General features: G+C 39.8%; 2 protein-coding genes across 2 annotated transcripts; one reads left to right on the top strand and one right to left on the bottom strand.

The window, feature by feature from the left end:
* The first annotated feature begins 5,657 nt into the window (after positions 1–5,657).
* On the top strand, positions 5,658–12,175 carry opn3 (opsin 3). The gene is made up of 4 exons (XM_026353955.1): positions 5,658–6,094; positions 7,957–8,276; positions 10,423–10,674; positions 11,375–12,175. The coding sequence occupies exons 1-4, from the start codon at positions 5,704–5,706 to the stop codon at positions 11,645–11,647; spliced, it is 1,236 nt and encodes a 411-aa protein (XP_026209740.1). The 5' UTR covers positions 5,658–5,703; the 3' UTR covers positions 11,648–12,175.
* Positions 12,176–13,084: 909 nt separating this feature from the next.
* On the bottom strand, positions 13,085–22,234 carry LOC113159807 (kynurenine 3-monooxygenase). Its single transcript, XM_026356729.1, has 15 exons — positions 22,155–22,234; positions 21,898–21,967; positions 21,683–21,780; positions 21,154–21,243; positions 20,565–20,613; positions 19,404–19,491; positions 17,158–17,323; positions 16,983–17,054; positions 15,874–15,995; positions 15,272–15,419; positions 15,131–15,188; positions 14,956–15,038; positions 14,019–14,120; positions 13,868–13,927; positions 13,085–13,549 (listed from the first exon to the last, which is right to left on the bottom strand). Exons 1-15 carry the CDS (start codon positions 22,215–22,217, stop codon positions 13,403–13,405), a joined length of 1,416 nt encoding a protein of 471 aa, XP_026212514.1. The 5' UTR covers positions 22,218–22,234; the 3' UTR covers positions 13,085–13,402.
* Positions 22,235–23,416: the final 1,182 nt, after the last annotated feature.

Here is a 23,416-nt window from a genome sequence, read left to right as displayed (position 1 = left end):
CTCTAATTCTTGTGGCAGATTTAGAAAGCAGCACTCGACTGGCATGAGATAACCAAGCAACGAGGTGAAGAGACAGACTGATTTGGTTGAGCAGAAAATAGACAGCTGACATTGACAGGTCCCTCTGGGTGACTGTGTGGTGAATGCTTTTACTATCCACAGGCACATTAAACTCAAGTAAAAGACTATCTATCTTAACTAACAGCAAATAAAAAACTAAATCTGCAACTACTTTTGTATTTTGGCATGCACTGACACATGAGTCACTGTCTGCATCTTTGCAGTAGGACACGTTTCATTGTGTACTGACAAACCTTTTGTATCCTAACAGTCAATGAAATGTCAGTCACATCAGAGATAAAGGTACAAAGGAAACATTTGAGATGACGGGAAAAGTCAGCGCTCAAAAGAGAACTCGACAAACGAAAGAGACGTGCAAAAAATAAAAAGTGCTGCGGTACAGTCATTACAGCGTCAGACTAAATCTGTGAAGAGAGATGTAGGTCAGGAGTCTGGCAAATGTGTGTGGAAATAAAAACGGAGAAAAATCTATTCTATCACTTTGAAACACAAATGTTTCTCCAGGCCACTGAAAATACATAATGTGAAGCTCGGGAAATAAAGGTGGGGGCATGTACATAGATACTATTAACTGCATAAACTGTATAAAACACAACTTCTTTTATAGAGGACTGATCTATTTTTCTGTGATTCTAAAGCTGAATGTATAAATGCTGCAATATCCACTGATACAGCAACGAACATTCACAACAAAGTTGTGACTACGTTTTTGTTGCGCTGATAATAACAGAGCTTAAAACTGAAATACATTACGTGTACCCACGGATGTGCACCCTCCCAAAAATGGGAGTCGGCAGCTGCAACAACCATGATTGGTTCAGTAGAGGTAACGTTTTAAACGTCCCTATCTCCAACATTGCCATAGAAACCCGCCTGCCATTTAGTAATTGCAGATAATTGCTGCACAAACACACCAGCGCACATTTCCAGTATACATGCTCCCAATGATGTTGAGCACTTGCATAGCCTGAGGTGTATGCTGTGCACAGATTCAACAGAGAATCAAGCTTTACACGTAGTAATTGAATGCACTGTTTTTTATGACAACATCCATTAATGCAGTTTTAAATAAGTAACAATGTGGACGTTGTGCATCCTCCTGCCACTTCTTGACAACACTCACCAAGCTCAGAAATACTAGCTACAGTTACAGGCACCAGTGTTTCACAATAAAACAGTTTTTGATCCATGTCTCTGCTGAGCACAGAATCCTCCAGGGGAGGACGACAGCTCTGAAGCCTCCAACAATACCTGCCCTGCCTCTCTGTAGCTCTAAGACCAGCAGACCCCTTGTCAGCGGTGTCAGCAATAAGCCCTTTATATGTCTGTCACTGTGGTATGTTAACACATTGTACTTTGCATTTGTGACACTCTCTCTCACAAATGCAAAGTACAAAGCTCTGATGTTATACTCATTCAAAAATACCCTCACATTTATCTTATCCAATTACTGCGAGACTGAGATATGCTGTACTGTGATGAATTATTCATAACTCGACAAAGATGCACCGCAAAGGTTACCGTGTTAATCTAGAGTCTGCTCCTCTGAATCCCTTTAAAAGATTATTTCTTGAATATAGCTGACATTATTGCCCACCATAATTAAGTTGCCTGTTGCGGGAGCAGAATTGGGCCACCAATCTGTGACTTGCTGTGATTAGAGATTAAATCTGTCTACTCTTATAGCAGCACGTGGAATGTGACCAGGGTCTCGTGAAACATTAAAACAAAGCGATTAAAGTAGTTAAGTGTGTCACAGTAGTTTAATCTGTCATTTGCTAGTGTCAATATGTATCTCTGTGCTTCAGGCATTAAAGAAAATTCATTAATTAAAGGTTGTTTTGTGTCTGATTTAAAGAAAGCTGATAGCTGGAACATAACTGATGGCTGCTACATCTCCATTTACCTTCCCCTGAAATGACCTTGAATTTATCTTTTACACGCCAAACAGAAAGATGCTGCAGGACTCAAACATTCATGCATTTCTTTTCCCTCGGTCAGTCAGTAGAGGTCCTTTGGCAAAGTCTCAAAGACACAGTGAGGAGGAATGATATTTAAGGTCTCCATCAGCAAATTACAAGTGTGAGAATGACGATGATGGACGTTAACCTGCTGTTGCCTTTCATTTTAAGAATTAACAACTTCCTGAACCCAGACATACTTGTATTTATTTCTGATGATATTTTATATTTTTACTGTATACCATTAATATAAAATGCAATATTCAATGTTGTTGGGCAGCTGCATATGGAGTATATATAAGTATGTGATGGTGGTTCAGTGTCCACAGTCGTCCTATATAACTCAGCTGCCTCATGTTTGTTGTTGATGTTGATGATGTAATTAGATATTAATCAAATTGAATCATTGGGCTATAGTTAGTTAAGCAAACAAACTCAAGACATTTTTTGTTAATTGCAAATGTGCAATACAGTTTAAATTGACAAATGCTGTATATCTACTATATCAGATTGCAGGAATCGAATGCAGGACAGTACTACAGTATTACCATGTAGTAGTACTACTTTTCTAATGTAAAAAAAGTGGCTCTTCCACCATTACCTAAATCCAACTGCAAGCCTGAAAACACACAAACATTTTAGCTGCTACAAAAGTGCGAAAAGCTAAAACCCCCTTTTTAAATAATAAGCATCCTGCAGTGCATCACAGCTGCACTATCCCCTGTCCTCAACTACAGTTCACACAAGTTCACAGTCTCCTTTCTGTTAATCCCTCAGTGATGCAGGGATGATGTGACCCAGCCATTTGAGAAAAGCTGGATTGGGGCACATGCATTATTTCTACGTTACATTTTTAAAGCAGAGCAGATGACCAGATGCTATATAAGACTGTGGTCTAAATATACTGTGAGTCAGGATGCTCCTATAATGTCACTACAGATGTGACAATGCTCTGTAGAGGTGGAAGGAAATCATGACCTGTCAGGGACTTTCAATATTTCATTAGGGTTATCACTGCCAGCGAGTCTTTAGTCATTATTTGGCTAATTTAGTGTTGCTAACCTGAATGGTAAAGACTACCAATTTTTAACTTTGAGACTACTAACTATTTGGACAAGTAGAAAAATAGCAAGACCACTGAAAAAATAGGTGTTTGAAGTCTATTGAGCCTCCCCTGTTTCCAGTCCTTGTGACAAGTTAAACTAACTGCCTGCTTCATGTGTCTACACAGTAATATGCTACAATAATTTTAATTTCCTCAAACTCACTAGATGAAAGAGAAGCATATTTTCCACAATGATAAACTACTTCTTTAAACTTCAGCGGACTATGTTTCAAACGCTCCACTGATGTTGTGTGCTCAGAAATTATTCACTCGCTTGTTTGGTTTTTTTTTTTTCTGATGCAGGACTTTGCTCTTTTTCCATTTGAGATAAGTGCTGCACTTTAAATTTCCAATAAGAAGAAGAATAAACATTTATGACTAGACTGGCTTTCCAGCAAGATGCAAAAATTAAAAAGTCAATAAACGAATACCTTGATTTTTGCCCGCAGCTGTGTAGCCATGCATAAAACTGGTTCTGATGACTGAAGAAGCTAACACAGCCTTAATATCACCTCTTCTTCAGCTTGTTCGCAAGACACAGAAGGCTATTTAGTCAGTGAACCACTGCAGCGTGACTGGAGAGTATCAGCAAAGGTATACAGGTACAGAATTATGAGTGCATGTGTGAGCGGGGGAGGTGGAACGTGCACAGAGCGTTGACATGTTGATGTTTGCAATAGTGAAAAACCACTTAAAGATTCATTATAAAACACAGTCCAGTGAATGTAATGCTCCTATAATTGCATCTCAGGGGGGCACAGCAGCAGAAGCTAGTGCACATGTTTACAGTTTTGCTAAGGAGTGAAGGCACATACCATACGTTCGATACTCCACTCAGTAGAGCCTATTATGCTCAGTGTCCCTTGTTAAACTGAGAGACAAACAAAATTTTGCATTTTGCAGGTTGACAGATAGAAAGACTGAGAGAAATGCTTTGATTGGACGCTTGACCTAGTTGCAGGTATCCTTGACGCTAAAAAGCATACGGACCTCTTAGAAAACCTCTTATGACGTCAGCATCAAATGCTATAGAATATAGTTGAAGGAAAGAAATATTGACCCATCCACAGAACATACTAGACCCTGATTTGAAGCATCTCTTGTCAATGGCGTATGTTCAATACCTTCTATTTACCAGACATATTGAATTTTTTTTTCTGGAGGATATTTCAATGCCGTTGACCTATTTATTAATTGGATTTTGCTGTTATATTGTGGTTTGTGGTCTGAGCAATGCACCTGTGGATCACTAGTGATGCAAACAGAGAACACACATTGAGAGGTCAATATTAATCATAAGGAAGAAATTAGATGTGTGACTATATATTTAAGGGAAATGAAACTTTAACCTCAGAAACTGCAGTTCAGTTATAAAATGATTCAGTGAGTGAAAACTAGAACAGGTTTTATAACAAAACCACATCGCAGCATAAATCTTACCAATTCCATATTTAAGGCATTGAGATATCCACATATGTATAAGGCTTCATCCATATCATTTGAATGAAATATGTTCAAGCTGTGAATGACCAGCACATTGGTAAATCAGGGAATGATGTGCAGCATGAAATTCAACATGCTGGTCCTCCCCATACTGTCCTAGAGCCTCTCTGTGTCATCATCTGGTGTGTTGTTCGAGAGAGATCTGCTATTTTGAATCAACCTGTAGGCACAGAGAAATGAGGTCAGACACAAACAACGTCACTACAGGAATCCAGCGTTTCAACGTGGTGACATTACTCTGTGGACAAAACAAGATGACTCCTGAATGCACAGCATCCTGATACATCGCAGCAGGTACAGGCACACAACAACCTCTGCAGAGTTGCTGCGTTGTCATCGTTTGGTGTCTGCTAAACGTGGCGCTGCAGGTCACAGAGGTTGGGGTTCGGGACTGACTTGACTTTTGCCAGGTCTAGAGGCTCAGCATGCTAAAAGTGCATACAGTTTGTTATTCATATATTGTTCTGCTGGTGAAAAAACACATCTGTGAAAAGGGCCAGAGCAGTTTGTTAGTGTTCCATGTCTGTGTGGAAACTTAGTGTAGATGTTGATTAGTAATTTCATTTATTCCACCACTGACTGATGAATGTACTCATTTATGTTTGTATGTAATGTATGTATTTGTTTGTAAAAGAAGGAGTACGCATATATGTAAATAAGCCTATATGTTAATATGTATGCACTGTGTAGACTTAGTCTAGAGGAATGAGTGTCTCAATTATTGACTTGGAGGCTGCAATCATTTCTCCAGTGCTCACAAATAAACGTGAGATTCTTTTCTATGACTTTGATTTCAAAATAAAAGTACAAGATAATGCGGAGTACAATTTGAAAACGCTCCTCACAAATCCTCCCTCTATGTCTTTTTTTTTTTTTTTTTTAAACGTACTTTTAAACAGCCCGCAGTGCCACTGTGTTCGTCTCCAAACATGTAGGTCAAACTCCATTTTATTTTGGATATTCGGCCGGAAAACGTAGCGTGCGCACCGTGCGCGCTTTGACTCTGGTACATTGACCCAGTTTCATCAATCGAGCGTCTCGGGCTCGGTTTGAATGAGCGTGGCGGGGAGCGCGCTCTCACACCTCTCCAAGCACAATGCTGGAGACGAAGTTTTCCTCCGCGACATGAATCCTGCCAACGAAACCAGAGCCGAGAGGAGCGCAGCGGAGCACCTGTTCCATGTGGGCACCTACAAACTTCTCGCGTTCACCATCGGGACCATTGGAGCGTTCGGCTTCTGCAACAACGTCGTCGTCATCATACTCTTCTGTAAATTCAAGCGACTCCGCACTCCCACCAATTTGTTGCTGGTCAACATAAGTTTGAGTGATTTTCTGGTTTCTGTCGTCGGGATAAACTTCACGTTTGCGTCGTGCGTCAAGCGGGGATGGATTTGGAGCCCGGCAGCGTGCGTATGGGACGGATTCAGCAACAGCTTATTCGGTGAGAGACATAAAATAATGAAATACACGTATACAGCATGTATATCATTTTGTTATCATATAAACTTTACTAATCCAGTAATTCAGTTGTAACTAATTGATCCAACTAATTGCGCAATGAACCACTTGCGCATTTCTCTGGTATAATAGCGTAAAAACTGGAAAATGTTTGTGAAAACTTTACATTTCAAAGTGATAAGAGGCTCTTGTGCACACGTCCTTCAAAATTCAGACAGGAGGTCAGCTCACTGACCCGCTGGTCTCCCTTCACGACTAGTTCCAGTAAAATCCAACGACCCAGAAGAACTGAAGAGGTTTCAGACTGTGCTGAATGTGTTTTTTTGTTTTTGTGATGGGGGTAGACTGTGCTTCTTACTACATTAATGCTTTCGTCATCTCCACTGTGTCTGTGCAGTTACTGGAACTGTGTTCAGCAGTGAAGGATGAAATCACACTGAGGTTCATTCTTCAGGTCGCACCCCTGCAGGAATTCCAGCTCAAGAGGCTGGATGTGTGATAATGAGCTCATTAGAGCAAATCAGCTAACTAAACACATATGAGCTGGATAATTGGCCTTTTCTGCTGTCCTACTGTCCTTTACCTGACATTGGCTGGTCTGCACATGATGTAAAAGATTACGTTTACCTTCCTCTGTCTCTGGCATCTCAGTCGACAGCACCGACCATTGATCCCATTTGCATTGCAAATATGTCACAGAGATGAGCTTTCTAAATCAAAAGCGTTCAAAGTTGTTGTTCACATGCAGAGTTTTGGTTGACACATTTCTCCCATGTGTGATTCAAGGACAACTGAGTTTAATTTGGTGTGCTTTGGCTGACAACTCAGATGAGCAGAGCAAACCAAGCAGATAATGGAGATTTTTAATTAAAGTGACAACACATCCTGAGATCTCACCTGCCCCTCCCATGCCATTCACAGTACAAGACTGCAGTTAAAAATCACAGAGTGCTCTGCGGGAGTTGCTTACATGTGAAAACCCAAGGTCACGCATGTGGCCGTGGTATGATTTTGTGTGAACATTACAAATCTGGACAGTCTGGCGTCCAGCACCTGCTGATAAAATCACTACAATATATGGCTTCCTGCTGACACAGGTTGAAATATAAAAATGGGAGTGTGCAAAATAAACCCCCCACCTCTATCTGTGCCCTCTATTCGTCTGTAACATCTTTGAAGCTTATCATATGTATTACTCAAAGGAGGTTGGTGTCATTGTGACCGACACACACACACACACACACACACACACACACAGAGGCCACAGAAGCTGCAGCAATAATCCCCAGCAGATCTGTCAATGCACATCTTCCCTAGCTGGGAAGCTGTGGCTCAAACTCAGCGCAGTGTGTTTATCAGTTGCGTGTGTATTCATTGACACTGTTCCTATCTTTTTCCCATTAATAAAGAAATGAATCAATTGCAGAGTGGATTGAAGAGGATACTGGAGTATGTAATTGGATAGATATAGAGGTTAAGTGTCTATGTTTTGTGACAAAAAAATATGCCCTTTGTTTTTTTTACATACTATAAAAGTGGGAGGAAGATTATGCACAATACACATAAAAGCTGCAGGAACTTCAATCTAGATCATATTTATGCAGCATTAGAGCCACGACCGTGTTACTGTGGGCTGTATAGTAAAAGCTGGCTGTGTAGTGCAAGTGCAGGTTTTAGAGGTGTGTGTTTTTGTGTTCGTTTGTACTCAACCAAGATGTTCTGAATTCTGTTTACATAGAGTCATCATGAAAAAGTCCAAAGAGACGCTGAGTAGCCAATGACCCAGATCCTGCAGCAAGTGCTTTGCGTTTCTCAGTGTAGCTGTCTCTCTTCCTCCATTGCCAGGCATCGTTTCCATCATGACTTTGGCAGCCTTGGCCTATGAGCGATACATCCGGGTGGTCCACGCCCAGGTGGTGGACTTCCCCTGGGCGTGGCGGGCCATCGCCCACATCTGGCTGTACTCACTGGCCTGGACAGGGGCTCCTCTGCTGGGATGGAACCGCTACACTCTGGAGATTCACCAGCTGGGATGCTCTCTGGATTGGACATCAAAGGACCCAAATGATGCCTCCTTCATCCTCTTGTTCCTCCTAGCCTGTTTCTTCGTGCCTGTGGGTATCATGATCTACTGCTATGGGAACATCCTTTACACAGTGCAAATGGTAAGACGTGCAGATGTTGTCTTTGCTGTTGTTAACATATTTAATAAATTATGAAGGAGTTAGAATAAATCAAAGTGAGAAAAAATCAGTTTATCAGTCAATCAACTAATTGTTTAGTCCTTAAAACACTTGACCAACTGTCCAGAGATCCAAGATCTTCCATTTGCTGTAATTTCACCCTATCCCTGAGTTATTAATTGATTATTTCAATAATTGCTGATTTTTCTCTCAACTGCTTTTGGTTCTTACAACACTTCAACTCTTGTATGTGTGCACAATGTTTTTAAAGAATTAATCTAATGATTCATTTCAGTTAAGAAAATGATTTAATGACAGTTAGAGGAAGTTTTACGGTGTGATACTGTTCATCAGAAAAGTTAAATGAATGCCTCGTAGGCCTAATTAGAAAAGTGCTGTTATTGGGGAAAGGATGGGGGGGTCATATTTAAAATTTCATTTCATTTTGAGATCAGAGAGCATGAGATACTTATGTAAAGCAGTTTTACAAAGCATGAAAAAGCACCATTATATTTAATCTGTGTTTAAATATTTGGTAATCGTCTTCTGGCTTTTTGGGATAAGGATGCATTTTTAGCTTCCCTGAGAGTGGTAGCTCCCATTATTGGGGACAAGTGTAAACACAACACGTTTCTGCCTTGCTTCCATTTTAACTGCTGCGTTACGTGCCACTGATGTCATCGGGGGGAGGAGACAGCCTGTTAATAAATGACGAGCGAGCAGGCTGTGAAGTTGAGGGTCAAGCATTTGTGTTCATGTTTCTGCAAAAACATCCAAGAAGATGTTTGTTTGTCTGCGATAGAAATGAGCAAATCTCTTTTTGTCTCTATCGTCTTCATCTGTTTGCACCACGGAGCAGATGGCAACTATTTAGGTATTTGGAACAGGACTGCATGTAAGCAAACGTGCAAATGAGAAAAACACTGCAGTTCTAATCAAATGACCCAGATGTCTGTCTGCATCACAGTCTGGTGCAGCTGCCACCTTTCCTTCCTTAAGTGTTCACAACCTTGTAGGAAGTGTGAGCTGCTGCTTCCTCATAACCCCAAGCCACCACCACCACAAACCTTCCTGAGCCTGTCAGAAGCCTGAGAGGACTCATCACATGTTGCAGCATTTGGGGAGATGCAGTGAAAATCTTCAAAGAGAAGTACTCTGAAGTCTGAAGTCTAGAGTATTTTTGGCTTGATAGAAAAGAAAACCAGGTGCCCTGCTTTGCATCTTGGCGTAGATGCCTGAAAATCTTAAACATGGGAATTTAGCATGGCATTATAAGAATCGTAAAATATGAATAAAAACAGGCCTTGTGAATTCAAGAATAACGAGAAGCTGGCAGAGATTCAATCAGCTGCTGTAGACTGTCCCAGGGGAGTCTAGAAAATATCCTTATGTTTTATCATCTTATTTCTTTAGCTGCAGGGAGTGATCCTAGCTCCATAGTCTGTACAGATAGCTGTGAGCTGTACCATTTTTTTCCTCTTACAATTAATAAATGAAATGCATTAGCAATAAAAGACAAATTTAAAAACGGCTGCAGTTTTTTTTTACCCTGCAGTTACATAGTGTGTGTGCACAAGTGTATTCAAGGTCATTACAGTCAATTGAAAATCTGTGGATCAGGAAGGAAAATCGGTCGTTCGCCCATTTTAAGACCGGCAGGTTGAGCCCCAGCTCCTCCTGTCAATATTATTGAAATATTTTTGAGCAACAACCTCAGGTTGCACCCGCTGGGTCTTGCATTGTAGCTCTGCAGTTATTGGCGTGTTAATGCTTGAGGTACAGATAAGAACACTACTATAGAGGTGCAGACGTACCGCTACTCACAGAGTAGTAGAGAAGACATAAACATTAAATTATTGTGTCCTAATAGTATTACAAAACAAACATATATTTTTTTTTATTTGCTCATAAATATTTACAGCCTGTGAAATCGTGCTACACATAATTGTGGCTTAACTGGAAGAAGTCCCAACCACAAAGGCGAACGCTACACAATCATACAGTTTCAAATAGTCAAACCTGCCAAGTGAAAGCACAAACTTTGATCTAACCCAGCAACTATGCAGTCACAAAGCCGCCTGTCTCCCTGTTCTCATGATAGCACCTTCCTCTTTTCTGCCTCTTGCAGCTGCGCTCCATCCAGGACCTGCAGACGGTTCAGATCATCAAGATCTTGCGGTATGAGAAGAAAGTGGCTGTGATGTTTCTCCTCATGATCACCTGCTTCCTGGTGTGCTGGACGCCCTATGCTATTGTGTCCATGCTGGAGGCCTTCGGCAGGACGAGCATGGTCTCTCCCACAGTGGCCATCATCCCCTCGTTCTTTGCCAAGTCAAGCACAGCCTACAACCCCCTGATCTACGTCTTCATGAGCAGAAAGGTTTGCTTTAATTGTTTTATCTTTAGAAAGTAGAAACATTCGGCAATGGGTTAAGTTTGAGATCTAATAAGACATTTGTAAGCGTTGTAAGTCTCCAACACTAATTTCTTGCACTGTGTAAATGTAAATAAAAGAGGATGTCTTCACGAATAGGTTCAACCATCATTGCTGAGCCCAAGCTTTGCTGGCATCTGTAATAGATTATGTATTTCACTGCAGAGTTCAGATCGGTCACCTCCTGTGTGTTCAATAGATTTTTTTCTCCTCTAGTGACCACAGCTGAACTCTGAATTGAATATGGACAAATAGGGCAAATCAATAGAATCTCAATTAGAGTGATGGTTTGTTCTCTTCTTTTGCTATTTCCTTTGTAGTTTGATTGGATTTTATTCTTATTGTAATTATTCATAATCCTTCATTCATGTTGTAATCTGTTGTATTTACATGAACATAAAACAGAATAGTGGAAACTGTGATTTCCCACAAGCTTAATTGGACAAGGAAAATTCTGTGAAGAGATTTGACAATTATTTCAAATTAGAGAAGTGTTCAGTTAGATTTTAAATTGTAAATACGTATAAAATGCATTTTTTGTGTGTGTAGGAGGGAAACTGTCACATCCTCAAAGTTCGATCACGTGTGTCTGACAGACAAACGAGTCCTTTTCACTAAGCTTCTCCTCCTGCTCACCTCCTCACAGTTCCGCCGCTGTTTGCTGCAGTTGCTGTGTTCGCGGCTCTCTTGGCTGCAGCGCAACCTCAAAGAGCGTCCCCTGCCTCGCGTGGAACGCCCCATCCGACCGATCGTCATGTCCAGCTCGTATGGCAGCAAGGAGCGGCCCAAAAAGAGGGTGACCTTCAGCTCCTCCTCCATCGTCTTCATCATCGCCAGCGACGACTTCCAACAACTGGGCGTGACCTCCAAGGCTGGAAGTTCCTCTGAGGTCAACGTCATTCAAGTGAGGCCATTGTGATAAACAAAGACTGGACCACCTACCACTCCGTATGCCTTAGGGACCTAACCTGCAGTTTCAAGCCAAAACACTCCTGTCTGACCTCTGTGGACATTTCTGTGTCTCCTACAGATTTGTTACAACTTATTGTAAATATTCAACTGTCAGCCCAAGATATCAGCTAAACCTATTTCTTGACAGTGTTTTGTCTAACCAGGTAGTATGAAAGTGTAACACCCTCGTCTAACATCAGCTGTGGTGACATAAGTACACAATAAAGTAGTGAACAGGTAGAATTATGTTCCTGTATAAAAACTTATTTATCAAATATGCCATACAGTATAAGTGACAACTGTAAGAATATGTCGAGCATTTATATTCCAGCATGGTTATGGACCAGTGTTTGGATCAGCGTGAAATGACAGATTGGTTTTGGTTGGTACCCACCTGCAAGTTTGGAAAATGGAAAATAAAAGCCTTAGCTTCTTAGCCATAAACCGTAATACACAAACAGACATAACTGCGTATGGATTCAATAAACAGATGCTATTTTAAGCTACCTGGCTTGTGAACCTTATCTCCCTTCAATCCGACCCTGAGTGTGACGAGAACAGTCACTTTTTGGTGGAATTATGTGTGTGAGGACTGCAGCAGTGTAATTAGATGAGAGGAGATGAGACTGGGACTTCAGTATGCTCATGTGAGACACACCTTCCATAACCTCCTGGGCTGTCGGATATGAATAGACTTGATTAATGGATTTCCATAACCGATCGTTTAGTGAGGTGCAGCGTGGTGGTGCAGTGGTTCACACTGTTGCCTCACAGCTATAAGGACCTGGGTTCAAATCCACCATCTAGTCAGCCAGAGTTTACATGTTCTCCCTGCGCCTGCGTGGGTTTCCTCCAGGTACTCCAGCTTCCTCCCACAGTCTAAAGACAGCTACTAGCTGAAATGAAGAAATCCTAAAGATAGAAGTTATTATCAGATAATACATTTAGATTCAGATTAAACTGAAACTTAAGGATCTTCACAACTAAATAGATTTGACAAATAAAGAAGAAGCTTAAGTCAATAATAAAAAATGTCTGTAACAGGTTAAATTAGGAGAAATAGAGTTATAAGCCAGGCTCCAACCTTCCTAGAGTGAATAAATAATAAATAATAGTTCAATATGAAGAACATGATGCAAAATCCATGCTATGTCTCCTATACATGTTTAAAAATAGAAATTAAAAACTAAAAATAATGGATTATTACAGACTAAAATGAGGCAGTATTCAGTCTTTCTTCAGTGAAGTTAAACTAAATAAGAATTATGTGATAATAATTGTAATAATAGTATTATTTTATTTATATACATATATTTATTTATTATATATATACAGTATATAAGCAACAAGAACAAGAAAGTCAAGAAGTATTATAATAACTATATTTTCCAAAATGTCTGTAGGCCTTAACTAGGTGACAGCGGGAGGAATGAAGTCAAAGGAAAATAAAAATATGACAGTATCTGTGAACAGAGGAAACATTTATTTGCAATTCTTTTAAAAGCATTTAAAAGCGATAGTCAAATCAGTTAAACTGTTATCAGTTGAACACTGTTAAAAAGGTATAAAGTCATATGATCAATCATTATGATTTGTATAATACCCGACAATCATTACTGCCGTACATTCATTTGCCTTCAGTGTGAATTAGAGGATTTAATCAAACTCAAATTAATATTTGGAGTTTGGTCTTTGTCTGTCCGATCAGAGATTGTGCCGGTGCTCAGGAGGTCCTGAGCTCCGTCAGCCTGCTCCAGATTTTCTCACCGGGGATGAGGAGGTTTGTGATGTTGGGAGGACTTTTAATGAGCAGGTAGGAACCTCCCAGAACAGCTCCTGATACACTCATGAGCAAGCCACGGTTTATGACCTGTAGAAAAAGTAAAATGTTCAATGAGTTTATACAACCAAGAGATATCAGAAACATTCCTTTGTGCAGCAAATCTGTGTGTTTGTGTCAGAGTAAATCAAATGACTCTAAAATGGAAAGTACTAACCCAGTGAGAGTCACATGCGCCTTTCATGCTCACTGCTGATTATACTTCGACTTCAAAAGAGTCTCAAATTACAGTATTAGGATGTTCAAAGGTATGAAATATTCCCCAAATGGTAAACTGTATGCCGCAGAACACAAAAGATGAAATGAAAGAGTCTAAAGAGACGCATAGATTTTCAGAAAGGATCTTACTTTATTTTGCCAGTGCCAGCGCTGCACAGCTTCATGGTATCGAGTCCTAGTGAAAGTGACCTGCAGACAGTAAAGGGCAACAATTTCAAAGGATTTAGGTGGCAGGTCGAGCCGCAGGGGGAGTTATCTTTGTGTTAATTATGACACTTACCATAGTGTATAGTGGTATTATTGTCTTTGGCATGAGGAAATGGAGAAGGTTGTCAACATGTTTTCTGAAAAGGAACCATTTGGAGTTGACGTGTGCTCGCATCTACAAAACAACACAAACCCAGCGTGTTAGCGAAGTGACCCATCTGTCCTTCATGCTGTTAGATCATTGAGAAAATCTTCTAGCCATAACAGAAATGACACGCGGTCTCCTCTGCACACATTGGAGCTAAAATAAAGTGCCGCAGTCAGTTGCAATTTCTGTAAATATAAGTGCTGAGAGCAATAAGTGGCTTCTTGAGTGCATGAATTTGAACTGGTTGATGGTTATGGGAACTGAATGGCCTTTCCACACATCTCATTAACGAAGCAAATCGATTATCTGATAAGTTTATTGTCAGTTAAAGTGGAGATCAGCCTTTAAGTGTCACTTAAGTTTCTTATCCCCTCCACAGTGCATTATTAGCTCTGTTGAGTAGACTGCATGATTATGATGATTGGCCGCTAACTGTGAGCAATTAATGGGACATACATAAATAACAATTAACCAGCATGTATGATGGCACATTGATGCTAATTGATAGTGTGGATAAGCTGCAATGTTATATAGAGAAAGTCAGAGTTAGTGGTCTGTGGTTTGCAACACTTAATTCAGCCTTGGCGGTGGCACATTTACTGTAGTACTGTAAGTTTGTGCAATTTGAAGTACTTAACCTAAGCAGTTATGCAGATTTATACTTCTACTTCACTAGTTTTGAGGTGGAAATACTGCACATTCTCCTCTAAGGAGAAGAGTATTCAATCATTATGAGTCCCATAGATTTTGTCTTCTGCTTGCTGCAGTAGAAAAGGTACTGTGGGACTGTTGAGACCAGCACAATAAAGCTGCATGATGGAAAACTAACTTTATAATTATTCATATGAAATAACTGCATTACTTCAATGTAGTTGTACATGGCCAGGTCTGCAATTGCGTGGTCATCTGGAACTCGCACTCTGCTATACTCAGGAAGTACAGCACCTGCACAAATACACGAAGGAAACTGTCAGATCTCATTCTTTAAAAGTTCTTCTCTTTTTGTCTATTTTAGTTTGTGCCCATTTAGTACTTACTGAAGTCCTCATTGAACTGTTCCATCATTTCATCAAACACAATGCAGTCCTCAAAGCCCTATAAAAACACAACGGGAGGAGTGAGGAATCTCTATTTAAATCTTCTCTGCTATTTGTTCTGCTCCATTTAGTGTTACTTACAGCATTCATCCCCTGCCCATAGAAAGGCACAACTGCATGAGCAGCATCGCCCATAAGGACACATTTGTCGTCAATGTGATATGGGGAGCACTTGACAGACACCATGGCCTGCGCAGGCAATCGGAAATAATCCCTCTTAAGAGCATCCCTGCAAGACACAAATGGAAAGAATAGAATCACAAACTCATCTTGAGCCATTCTTTTCAATTTCTTTCTAAATAAGGTTCTTAGGGTTTTTGCTTTCTACAAGAACATCTGTCACATCTGTCTGTTAACCACTCAACTAAAACAGTGTTAAGTTGTGTGCGCCTGACTACTCAAAATAACTCAACCCAGACAGAAGCTGAGTGAATGAAAAGCCTGGAGCATTTTTACGGCTGACGCTTCCCATCTCCCTGTCACCTGCGAAGTACGCTTCACCTCAAATTAAAAGCTCTGTGCACAAAGCCATGTAACTGTAGGTCTTCAATTTCACACTTCACAGAGTCCACAGGATGGAGGGAAATCAAAGTGTTTTTGAGCACGGATTGGCAGGGTGGATGAAGAGATAAAGGCAGGAAAGGGGAAAGAGATGAGAGAGGGCGGAGGGGAGAGAGACTTACACTCCTATTAGTGGTATGGTGTCAGGGAAGTATTTCTGGAAAAACTTGATGACTTCGTCTCCCGTGGTGATTTTCTCAAAGTCCTCAAAGGGCATGAAGAGGGTACATGTGAATGTCCTGTCCTAAATCACAAAACAAAACCCAACAGTGGTGTGAGCTCTAAAGTAAAACCGAGCCATCTTTCTTGAGGTTAAACTTTTTACCACCCGGTTTTCCAGGATGCCAACATGTCCAGATATTTAACAGGCTGCTGGTGTCCTGCAGCACACTTGAAATTGGGCTGTTGTTGTTGTTCTAAAAAGGTTTTCTATATTGTAGATAATAAAATAAGTAGTAAATAGAATACTGTATAGGAATACTACCTGAATGTAATCATCATTCATTTGACAATAACATTTCAGGTGTTATTATTTTAAATTAATACTATAAGTAAAACTTATCTTAACGTGGGGAGGTGTTGTCGACTAAGGTCACCTAGCTAAAACGAATGCAGTTAAATAAAATCTGAAAAAGTCGTCCCAGATGAACTCATTGCCAAATCGTCCATCCTTAGTGTAAATCTAATAGCCAAACTCCATCCAGTGCACTGAGCCCGTGGAGATGTCATTATCTGCCCATCAGAGCAGGAACTATCTATCAACATCAAACCTCCCCGAGGACCTTTTAGCTCTGTCTCTGTTACCATGGTATCCACCGCAGCGGAGATGTTTTTCTCTTATCCTCAGTTCTAATGTGTTCCTGGGAACTGGGACAGTGAGTGACAATGCAAATCTAATGTCAGGTGCGTTAACCTACTGGTCCCACTGTTGTGCTGAGTCATGCATACAAATCATTATGGGATTCAAGAGGGACAGGGGAGGCAGAGAGACGTCAGACAGAGACGCAAACGAGAAGGAGGACACGGGTGCTGTGTGAAAAGTAGGTTGAGCCGAGACGTTTTGCAGGCTAAGATTTCTGATGACTAAGCCTCTAGTGACGAATATGAATGTGTACAAGAGGTTGATTAAGTGTACGAGGACACCCCTGAGGTTAATCATGCCCTGAAATGGAAGCCCAAAAAAAAAAAGACAGAAAACATAGGAGAGTAGAAAAAGAAAGTGGACACTCACCAAGTTAGGCAGTGCGATCATCATGAACGTGTTTCGTGGCCAGATGTGCAGATAATTAGGCTTCATGGCAAACTGAAGGTGGTGATGAGAGCGAGACCAACAAAAAAGAAACGTAGAGAAGTTAGAAATGAAATGTGACCATCTTCAATACAAGGAGGATGCTATACACACTGACCTCTCCGTTGACGGGAGGCATGGTGAGCTCCATGTAGCCGTGCGGGATGTAAGTCTGACTGTAGTTAAAGCGGCTGCGACGAAGGAATTGCTTGCGGGTGGCAGAGAAAGCTCCATCACAGCCTACAATTAGGTCTGCCTTGATCTGCACCTTGGAGCCATCTGGCCTGAAAACACAGCAGTAACTTAAGCGCACTGTATACAATAAATAACTTAGATTTATAACACTACAACTCTGGACAAAATACAAACACAGTTTCATCATAGTGTTAAGGAGCTGCTTCAGGAGACTGTATTCTCAACACACATAGTGTGATGTGCCACAGAGTGAGAGCTACGTTAAGTTACATCGCATAAATCACCAGAGTAGAAATGAATATGTACTGTATCTGTTAAAATCAGTGTTAAGTAGGTTCAGTGTTGGGGAGTTTTTAAATATAGTTAAAGTAGTAGTTTAACTACAATTGAGTAGCTTGCTGAAATAAAACACTAACAACAACCCTAAAAACCTCATAGTGCTGGTGGAAAAAGTATAAGAACCCTTGGAATTAATTACTGATTGAGATGAACAGACATATTTACATTATGCTGAAGAATTTTTTGATACATTTGGGAATTCATCTTCCTGACCAGGCCCTGATGCAGCAAAGCAGGCCCAAATCATAATGTTTCCTCCACCACACTTTACGATTGGGATGATGTTTTCATGATGATATGCAGTGACCTTTTCACGCCAAATGTTGTGCTGTGTGTTCTTTCCAAATAGTTTAATATTCTAAGCAGCTTCCTTCGCGTTGTTCTGCCATAGACACCCTGCTTGTTGAATGTTTTACCTACTGCAGACTTATGAACACAGATGTTAGCCAGTTCCAATGATGCCTTCACATCTTTGGCTGTCACTCTAGCTTGCTTATTTACCTCATTAATGAGTGTTTGTTGTTGCCCTTTGGGTCATTTTAAGTGGCCGCCCACTTGTTGGTAGAGTAGCCACAGTCCCAAAGTGTCTCCATTTGTTTGTCTAACTGTAGACTGGTCAATTTATTTGTCTTTGCTCTAGCTCTAGTAGCTCTAGTCCACATCCTCAAAATCATTTTCTTAAACTTATGCACACCTGACTTCAATTTGCCTTTTTATGGTAATTATTCATTGTTCATTCACAATTTATGACATAATAATGCAGGAAAAAATGAAATAGTGATTAAACTGTTAAATTACTGTAAACAAGTGGTCATATACTAAGTGACATTGTTTGATCACTTGACTTTTCTGTATTATATTTGTTATGATTTTGTATCACATATATCTTCTTGATCAGTATATTACTTTTAAAGCTACATTTCTTCCTAGCAAAGCTTTGCTGTAGTTCACCTTATATAATAATAATGATGATCAGTGTTGTTAAAATGCTTCAAGTGCCAAAATACATTGAAAACTATAAATTTAAAATATATTCACATAAAGCTCAATGGAGCAGATTTTACAATCATAGACCAGATTGTAAAACAAATGAGGCAACGCACATTTCATTCTGATGGATATCTTCGGACATTTTCTGGCTAATACGGAAAGGAGCAGGCTATCACAGTATCCGTGCACATTTTATTATACAAGCTGCAGAGAGCAAATATGAGCTGTCACAGTTCACCTACAGGGGAGGGGGAGGGATGTGTCCTGGATGTGTAAACGTGCACACCAGGGTGACTTTTGGATTTGACGCGTACTTGCGGCCTTTGCGTAGAACCAACCTGATTATATTAACGTGTTTGCTCACTGTGGCAATAATTGCACAGTGACTCATTCCAATTCTGCATCTTGTACCACCAGCCTTTTAAAAAAGGAAGAAGTGCCAATGCACACATCAAATAGCTTTTTCTTTACACATTTTATGTAAGGCGAAATTTAATTTTGAGAAACACTGTGATCAAATTAAAGTTTGTGTTCCTGCAGACTGTGCACTAATCATTCAGTGCATGTGCACATTAATTCACACAACTAAAAAGACCAGGAGGTGCTTTTAGTGTTAATTAGGTTGTAAACCGTGTGTCACGTTCACCTCAAAGACAACCTATTACAAGGGTACTAAAAAGCCACACACAGATCTCACACAGTTGTATGTAAAAGGTCACATGTGTTTATACGCAGGAACATCTGTAAAGTTAAAGCAAAGCATCCAAATGAGCAGACCCTGCTCTTTGATGACCCTCCATATATTACGCGTGTCTGTGTATAAGATTGGTAACTATTTACCTGACAAAGGTCATTAGCCCTGTTTCTGTACTCCAGTCTTGCAGTTTGTGATCGAAGTTCAACTTGGTGTTTGGATACGAGTCTGCTTCTGTAGGAGGAAAATGTTACAAGAAAGAGCTTATATCACATGTGCGAGCCAGTACGTAACACCAGCACGTTAAACTGGCATGTGAAAGAAAATGTACAGGTTACCTTCACAGTTCTTATAACATGATGTAAGGACAGAGAGTATTATTGGTTAAATCAATCTCCCACTGAGGGGATATGACATGATGCTGATAAGTATGAATCTCATGAACAGCAGCACAGTCACTAATTTTGTGAAAAGCAACATTTAGACTGTCCCACTATCCAAAATCTCTTGATCTCAGTGTTCATTCCAGCAGTCTGGATTGGTCCCAATAAGAATGATGAAGTTACAATTAGCAGCTTTCTCAACACACTACAATCTAATTAAGGAACCTAAGCGTACACTGAGATGCTCCATTAAATATTAGGCTAAATCTTGTAACATGAAAGACACACACAACCTGTGACTCTTCTTCACTACTATTACACCGTGTTTAAACATTTAGCATTATCCCATAGTTACTTGTAATAATAGCAGTAGAGGAGTCCAGTAAATGTTTATCACAAAAAGTTAATATAGTTAATCCACTACTACATTTCCACATCCGTTTCAACATTTATTGTTAGCAGAGAGCAGATGTTGTTGTAAGAATTAAATGTAGAAATACAGAACAAGCTGAGATTATCACAGTCGCGTGAGTTTTTTTTTTTTTTTTTTAAACCTTTTTTGTCCCAGTGAGGGGAAAATCGTTTCACAGGCTGAACAAAAAAATGAGAAGAACTGTCTTAATAACTTGCAAATGACACTTTTACTATGCATTAGGGATGAAGACAGAGAGAATACATTTATTACAGTGTTTGTTTGAAAACTGTGACGTGTTGATGCAAATCTTTCTGAAATGATAGAATTAAATCAGGGTGCCATCATAACCTTTACAATCTATAAGATTAATGTAAACTTGTGCTTGTCCAAAAGAGAATAGGTTCTATTGTCAGTGTTTTTTTAAACTGTCATTTTAATTTGGCTAATTTAACTTTAGTGTTTAATATTAGTGTTGCAGGTGCTATTTGGGCTCAATTAGAGAGTGTTACCTGTTAGCAGCTGTTTGTTCAAATTGGCTCGGTCTACAGACAGGATGTACTGAAATGAGAACAGTCTTCATTACAGAGCAATTCTGCAGGCACTACAGCTTCCCAAACAGAACTGTAATGATGTGTATTTAAAATGAGCAGAGGAAGCCTCTTAGGTCTCTATGGTGTCTCCCTACATTCATATCTCTGTGCCATTTTCGATTTATTTAACACAGGTTCCTGCTGTTCCTGCCAAACTAGTAGCACTGTAATTAAAACGACTATTTTCAGACACACTAACCATACTTACAAATAACAGGGATTCATTTTCTAATAGAATACAAACCTCATTCTATTTTAGTTGTATTCTAATTTCTATTCTCTGCATTTTCTGAATGCACATACACACACACACACACAAAAACACTGTCCTGTTGGATGCGAGCTCTAGAAAGCTGTAAAATGAATATTTAATCTGCAGACTGAGGCAATTCTTACAGTGTGTTTACACTTGTAAGACATTCACAGAACATCTACTTGTAGAATATTCTGTCAAGCGACATATAGCATAGTAAGAAAAGGTGGCGATGTTGTTGACGGACAAGCTCACCTGGCCTTTTCTGCCATATGGGATTGGGTACTGTTTGCCATTCAGTGAGTGGATCATCCTTGCTTGCATGGGAATTCCTTGGGAGACGATCTAAAGACACAAAAAAGAAACTGAATAATAATAATCTGACCTAAATTAAAATAAAATGAAAGATTTTTGCTAAAGTTTAAAACAAACATCAACATAGTGATATGATTTTCATTATTTAAACTAATCTGTACTGTGCATAACAAAATGTTCTGCAATGGTCGGTTAGTTTGATAGATCGACAGATAGATGAATAACTTGATTCATCCCTCAAGGGGAAACCTATTTGATTACTGTACAACAACAAAGTTTTTCAACTTTGGACTATAATGTGTAGTTTAACAGGATTGTAACATGTTTATGAATAATGCACAAGTGAATGCTTCCAGTTTGTTAGTTTTTAGACCAGTGTTAGAATAATAAATAAGCAAGATAGGACAGCCTCCACAGTCCTGGGGCTTTTTCCCTTAATTAAAACAGTGACCATTTTGAACCACCATACCTTCTCCTCTATTCCAACATGTTTCAGTGCTTGCCGGCCTCGGTGAGACAAAGCCAGGTTAATGCTTCTTCCTCTCACAACTTTGGCTTTCCGTATATCTGACCAAAACACACACACACACACACTGTTTTAATATATCTGTTAAAAAAACAAAAGCAATGTTTACTTTTTCTTTATGTGTTTGTGTGTTCCTCAAAATGAGCTTTGAATACTACCTTCTCTAATTTCAAAAACTTCCACATCAAATCCCCTTTTGGCAAAGAAGCAGGCATTTAGTGAGCCAACCTAAAGAAAAATCAAGCCAAAATCACTGCTGTTTACTGTTATAAATGATGGAATAATATATTGATAATTACAATATTAACCATCCAAAGCACAGGCAAAACACGTTTTAATCCCACTTTTCTCCTTTACCCAACACTTTCATATAATAAACAATGCCTTTAATGAATCACTTTGGTTTCTGTCTTACCAAACCACCGCCAACCACTGCTACCAGTTTTTTCTTGGTTGTTCTGCTGGTTGATTCCTCCATGGCAGCCTGGGTCCTCTGATGGCCTCACTGTGCAGTTCAAGCAGATTTACAGAAGTAGTGGGTAGAGAGATTTCAAAGAGGAGGGGCATGGTGAATCCCATGAGTGTCACTCTCGAATTCATTTCCCCTTTCAACGCAATCATATGAGATAGGTAACAGGACTTTCCAGAGAGCGTCTGACAATCAGCTGTGAGGTCAAAAAAAGAATGATAATAATAATAAAAGAAAAGCCCGTGTACTAAAATAATTTAGATGAATTTACTGTTGTGGTGTCAGAAATGTACTGCTTACCTGTCAGGTTATTAACTGTAAGTGATATAAAGTCCCCATGTGGACCTGCGAAATGGTTGGAAAAAGAGCTCCTGAAATAATAACCAGCGCCTATCTGATTCTAGCACAAGGAAAAACATCTTATTACTATCAAATTATTTTTCATCGGCCATCTCCAGCTTTTATGTAATTACAGCAAATTCTAATGAAACGGATCAGGCTACTGCTCCTGGTAATGTATTTAAGTAAAGACACGTGTCGCCATCTGCTGGAAACCAGTTGACAGGAATTTCCCCCTCGACACACTCACACCTTCCATCACTTAGTGAGGCATCGACTTTAATCTCCGTTTAAATCAAGGGAGCGCTGAACAGAGCCGCTGCTGTGCGTCCTGCACATTGATAACATGCAATTTATTAACTCTGTGCGTGTCTTTGTGGAGTTAGTTGCATTATTGGCTCGGTTTATTGTTCTGTTATTTTATAACATTTTCAGCAACTAGTCAAATAGTATATTTTACCTAAATGCAATGAAACAACAAACGGCGAATTGCTTCTAATCCCTAAAAATGACAATGTTCAGCCTCCAGCTCTTCTCCAACTCATTAGGTAATTCCAGATGTTCAGCAGGCCTAAATACAATGATTGATCTCTAATATTACTATAAACACGCCATTTACAATGTATTATAATAAGTGTCAGCGTAACCTTTCACAGTTGACATAGTAGAATCGTGTGTAGTATTTGTAACACACTTTATTCTCATAATTAATTTCGCATCCACAGGTGAACGCGCATGACAAAGCTTGAAATCTGATCCGGTACCCGGAACGTCAATGGAAATTCACGCGCAGGGTACTTAATCGATGCCAGAATCCAATACAAAATAAGATTTTCCGTAACTGGGTAGACAGTTTCCGTCGCGTGAGG

Source organism: Anabas testudineus, chromosome 15 (assembly GCF_900324465.2).
Source record: "Anabas testudineus chromosome 15, fAnaTes1.2, whole genome shotgun sequence".
In the NCBI taxonomy this organism is placed as follows: Eukaryota; Metazoa; Chordata; class Actinopteri; order Anabantiformes; family Anabantidae; genus Anabas; species Anabas testudineus.
Note: the sequence above shows the minus strand (reverse complement) of the source record. Positions and strands in the feature narration are given on the sequence as shown.

Excerpts from the sequence above, each read along its gene's own strand:
- opn3 (XM_026353955.1), top strand. The coding sequence starts at position 5,704 with ATGAGCGTGGCGGGGAGCGCGCTCTCACACCTCTCCAAGCACAATGCT. Across the intron at positions 6,095-7,956 it reads ATTCAGCAACAGCTTATTCG|GCATCGTTTCCATCATGACT; the intron begins GTGAGAGACATA and ends CTCCATTGCCAG. Across the intron at positions 8,277-10,422 it reads TCCTTTACACAGTGCAAATG|CTGCGCTCCATCCAGGACCT; the intron begins GTAAGACGTGCA and ends TGCCTCTTGCAG.
- LOC113159807 (XM_026356729.1), bottom strand. The coding sequence starts at position 22,217 with ATGGAGGAATCAACCAGCAGAACAACCAAGAAAAAACTGGTAGCAGTG. Across the intron at positions 20,614-21,153 it reads CATATGGCAGAAAAGGCCAG|TACATCCTGTCTGTAGACCG; the intron begins GTGAGCTTGTCC and ends TTCTCATTTCAG. Across the intron at positions 13,550-13,867 it reads GCTGGCACTGGCAAAATAAA|GTCATAAACCGTGGCTTGCT; the intron begins GTAAGATCCTTT and ends CTTTTTCTACAG.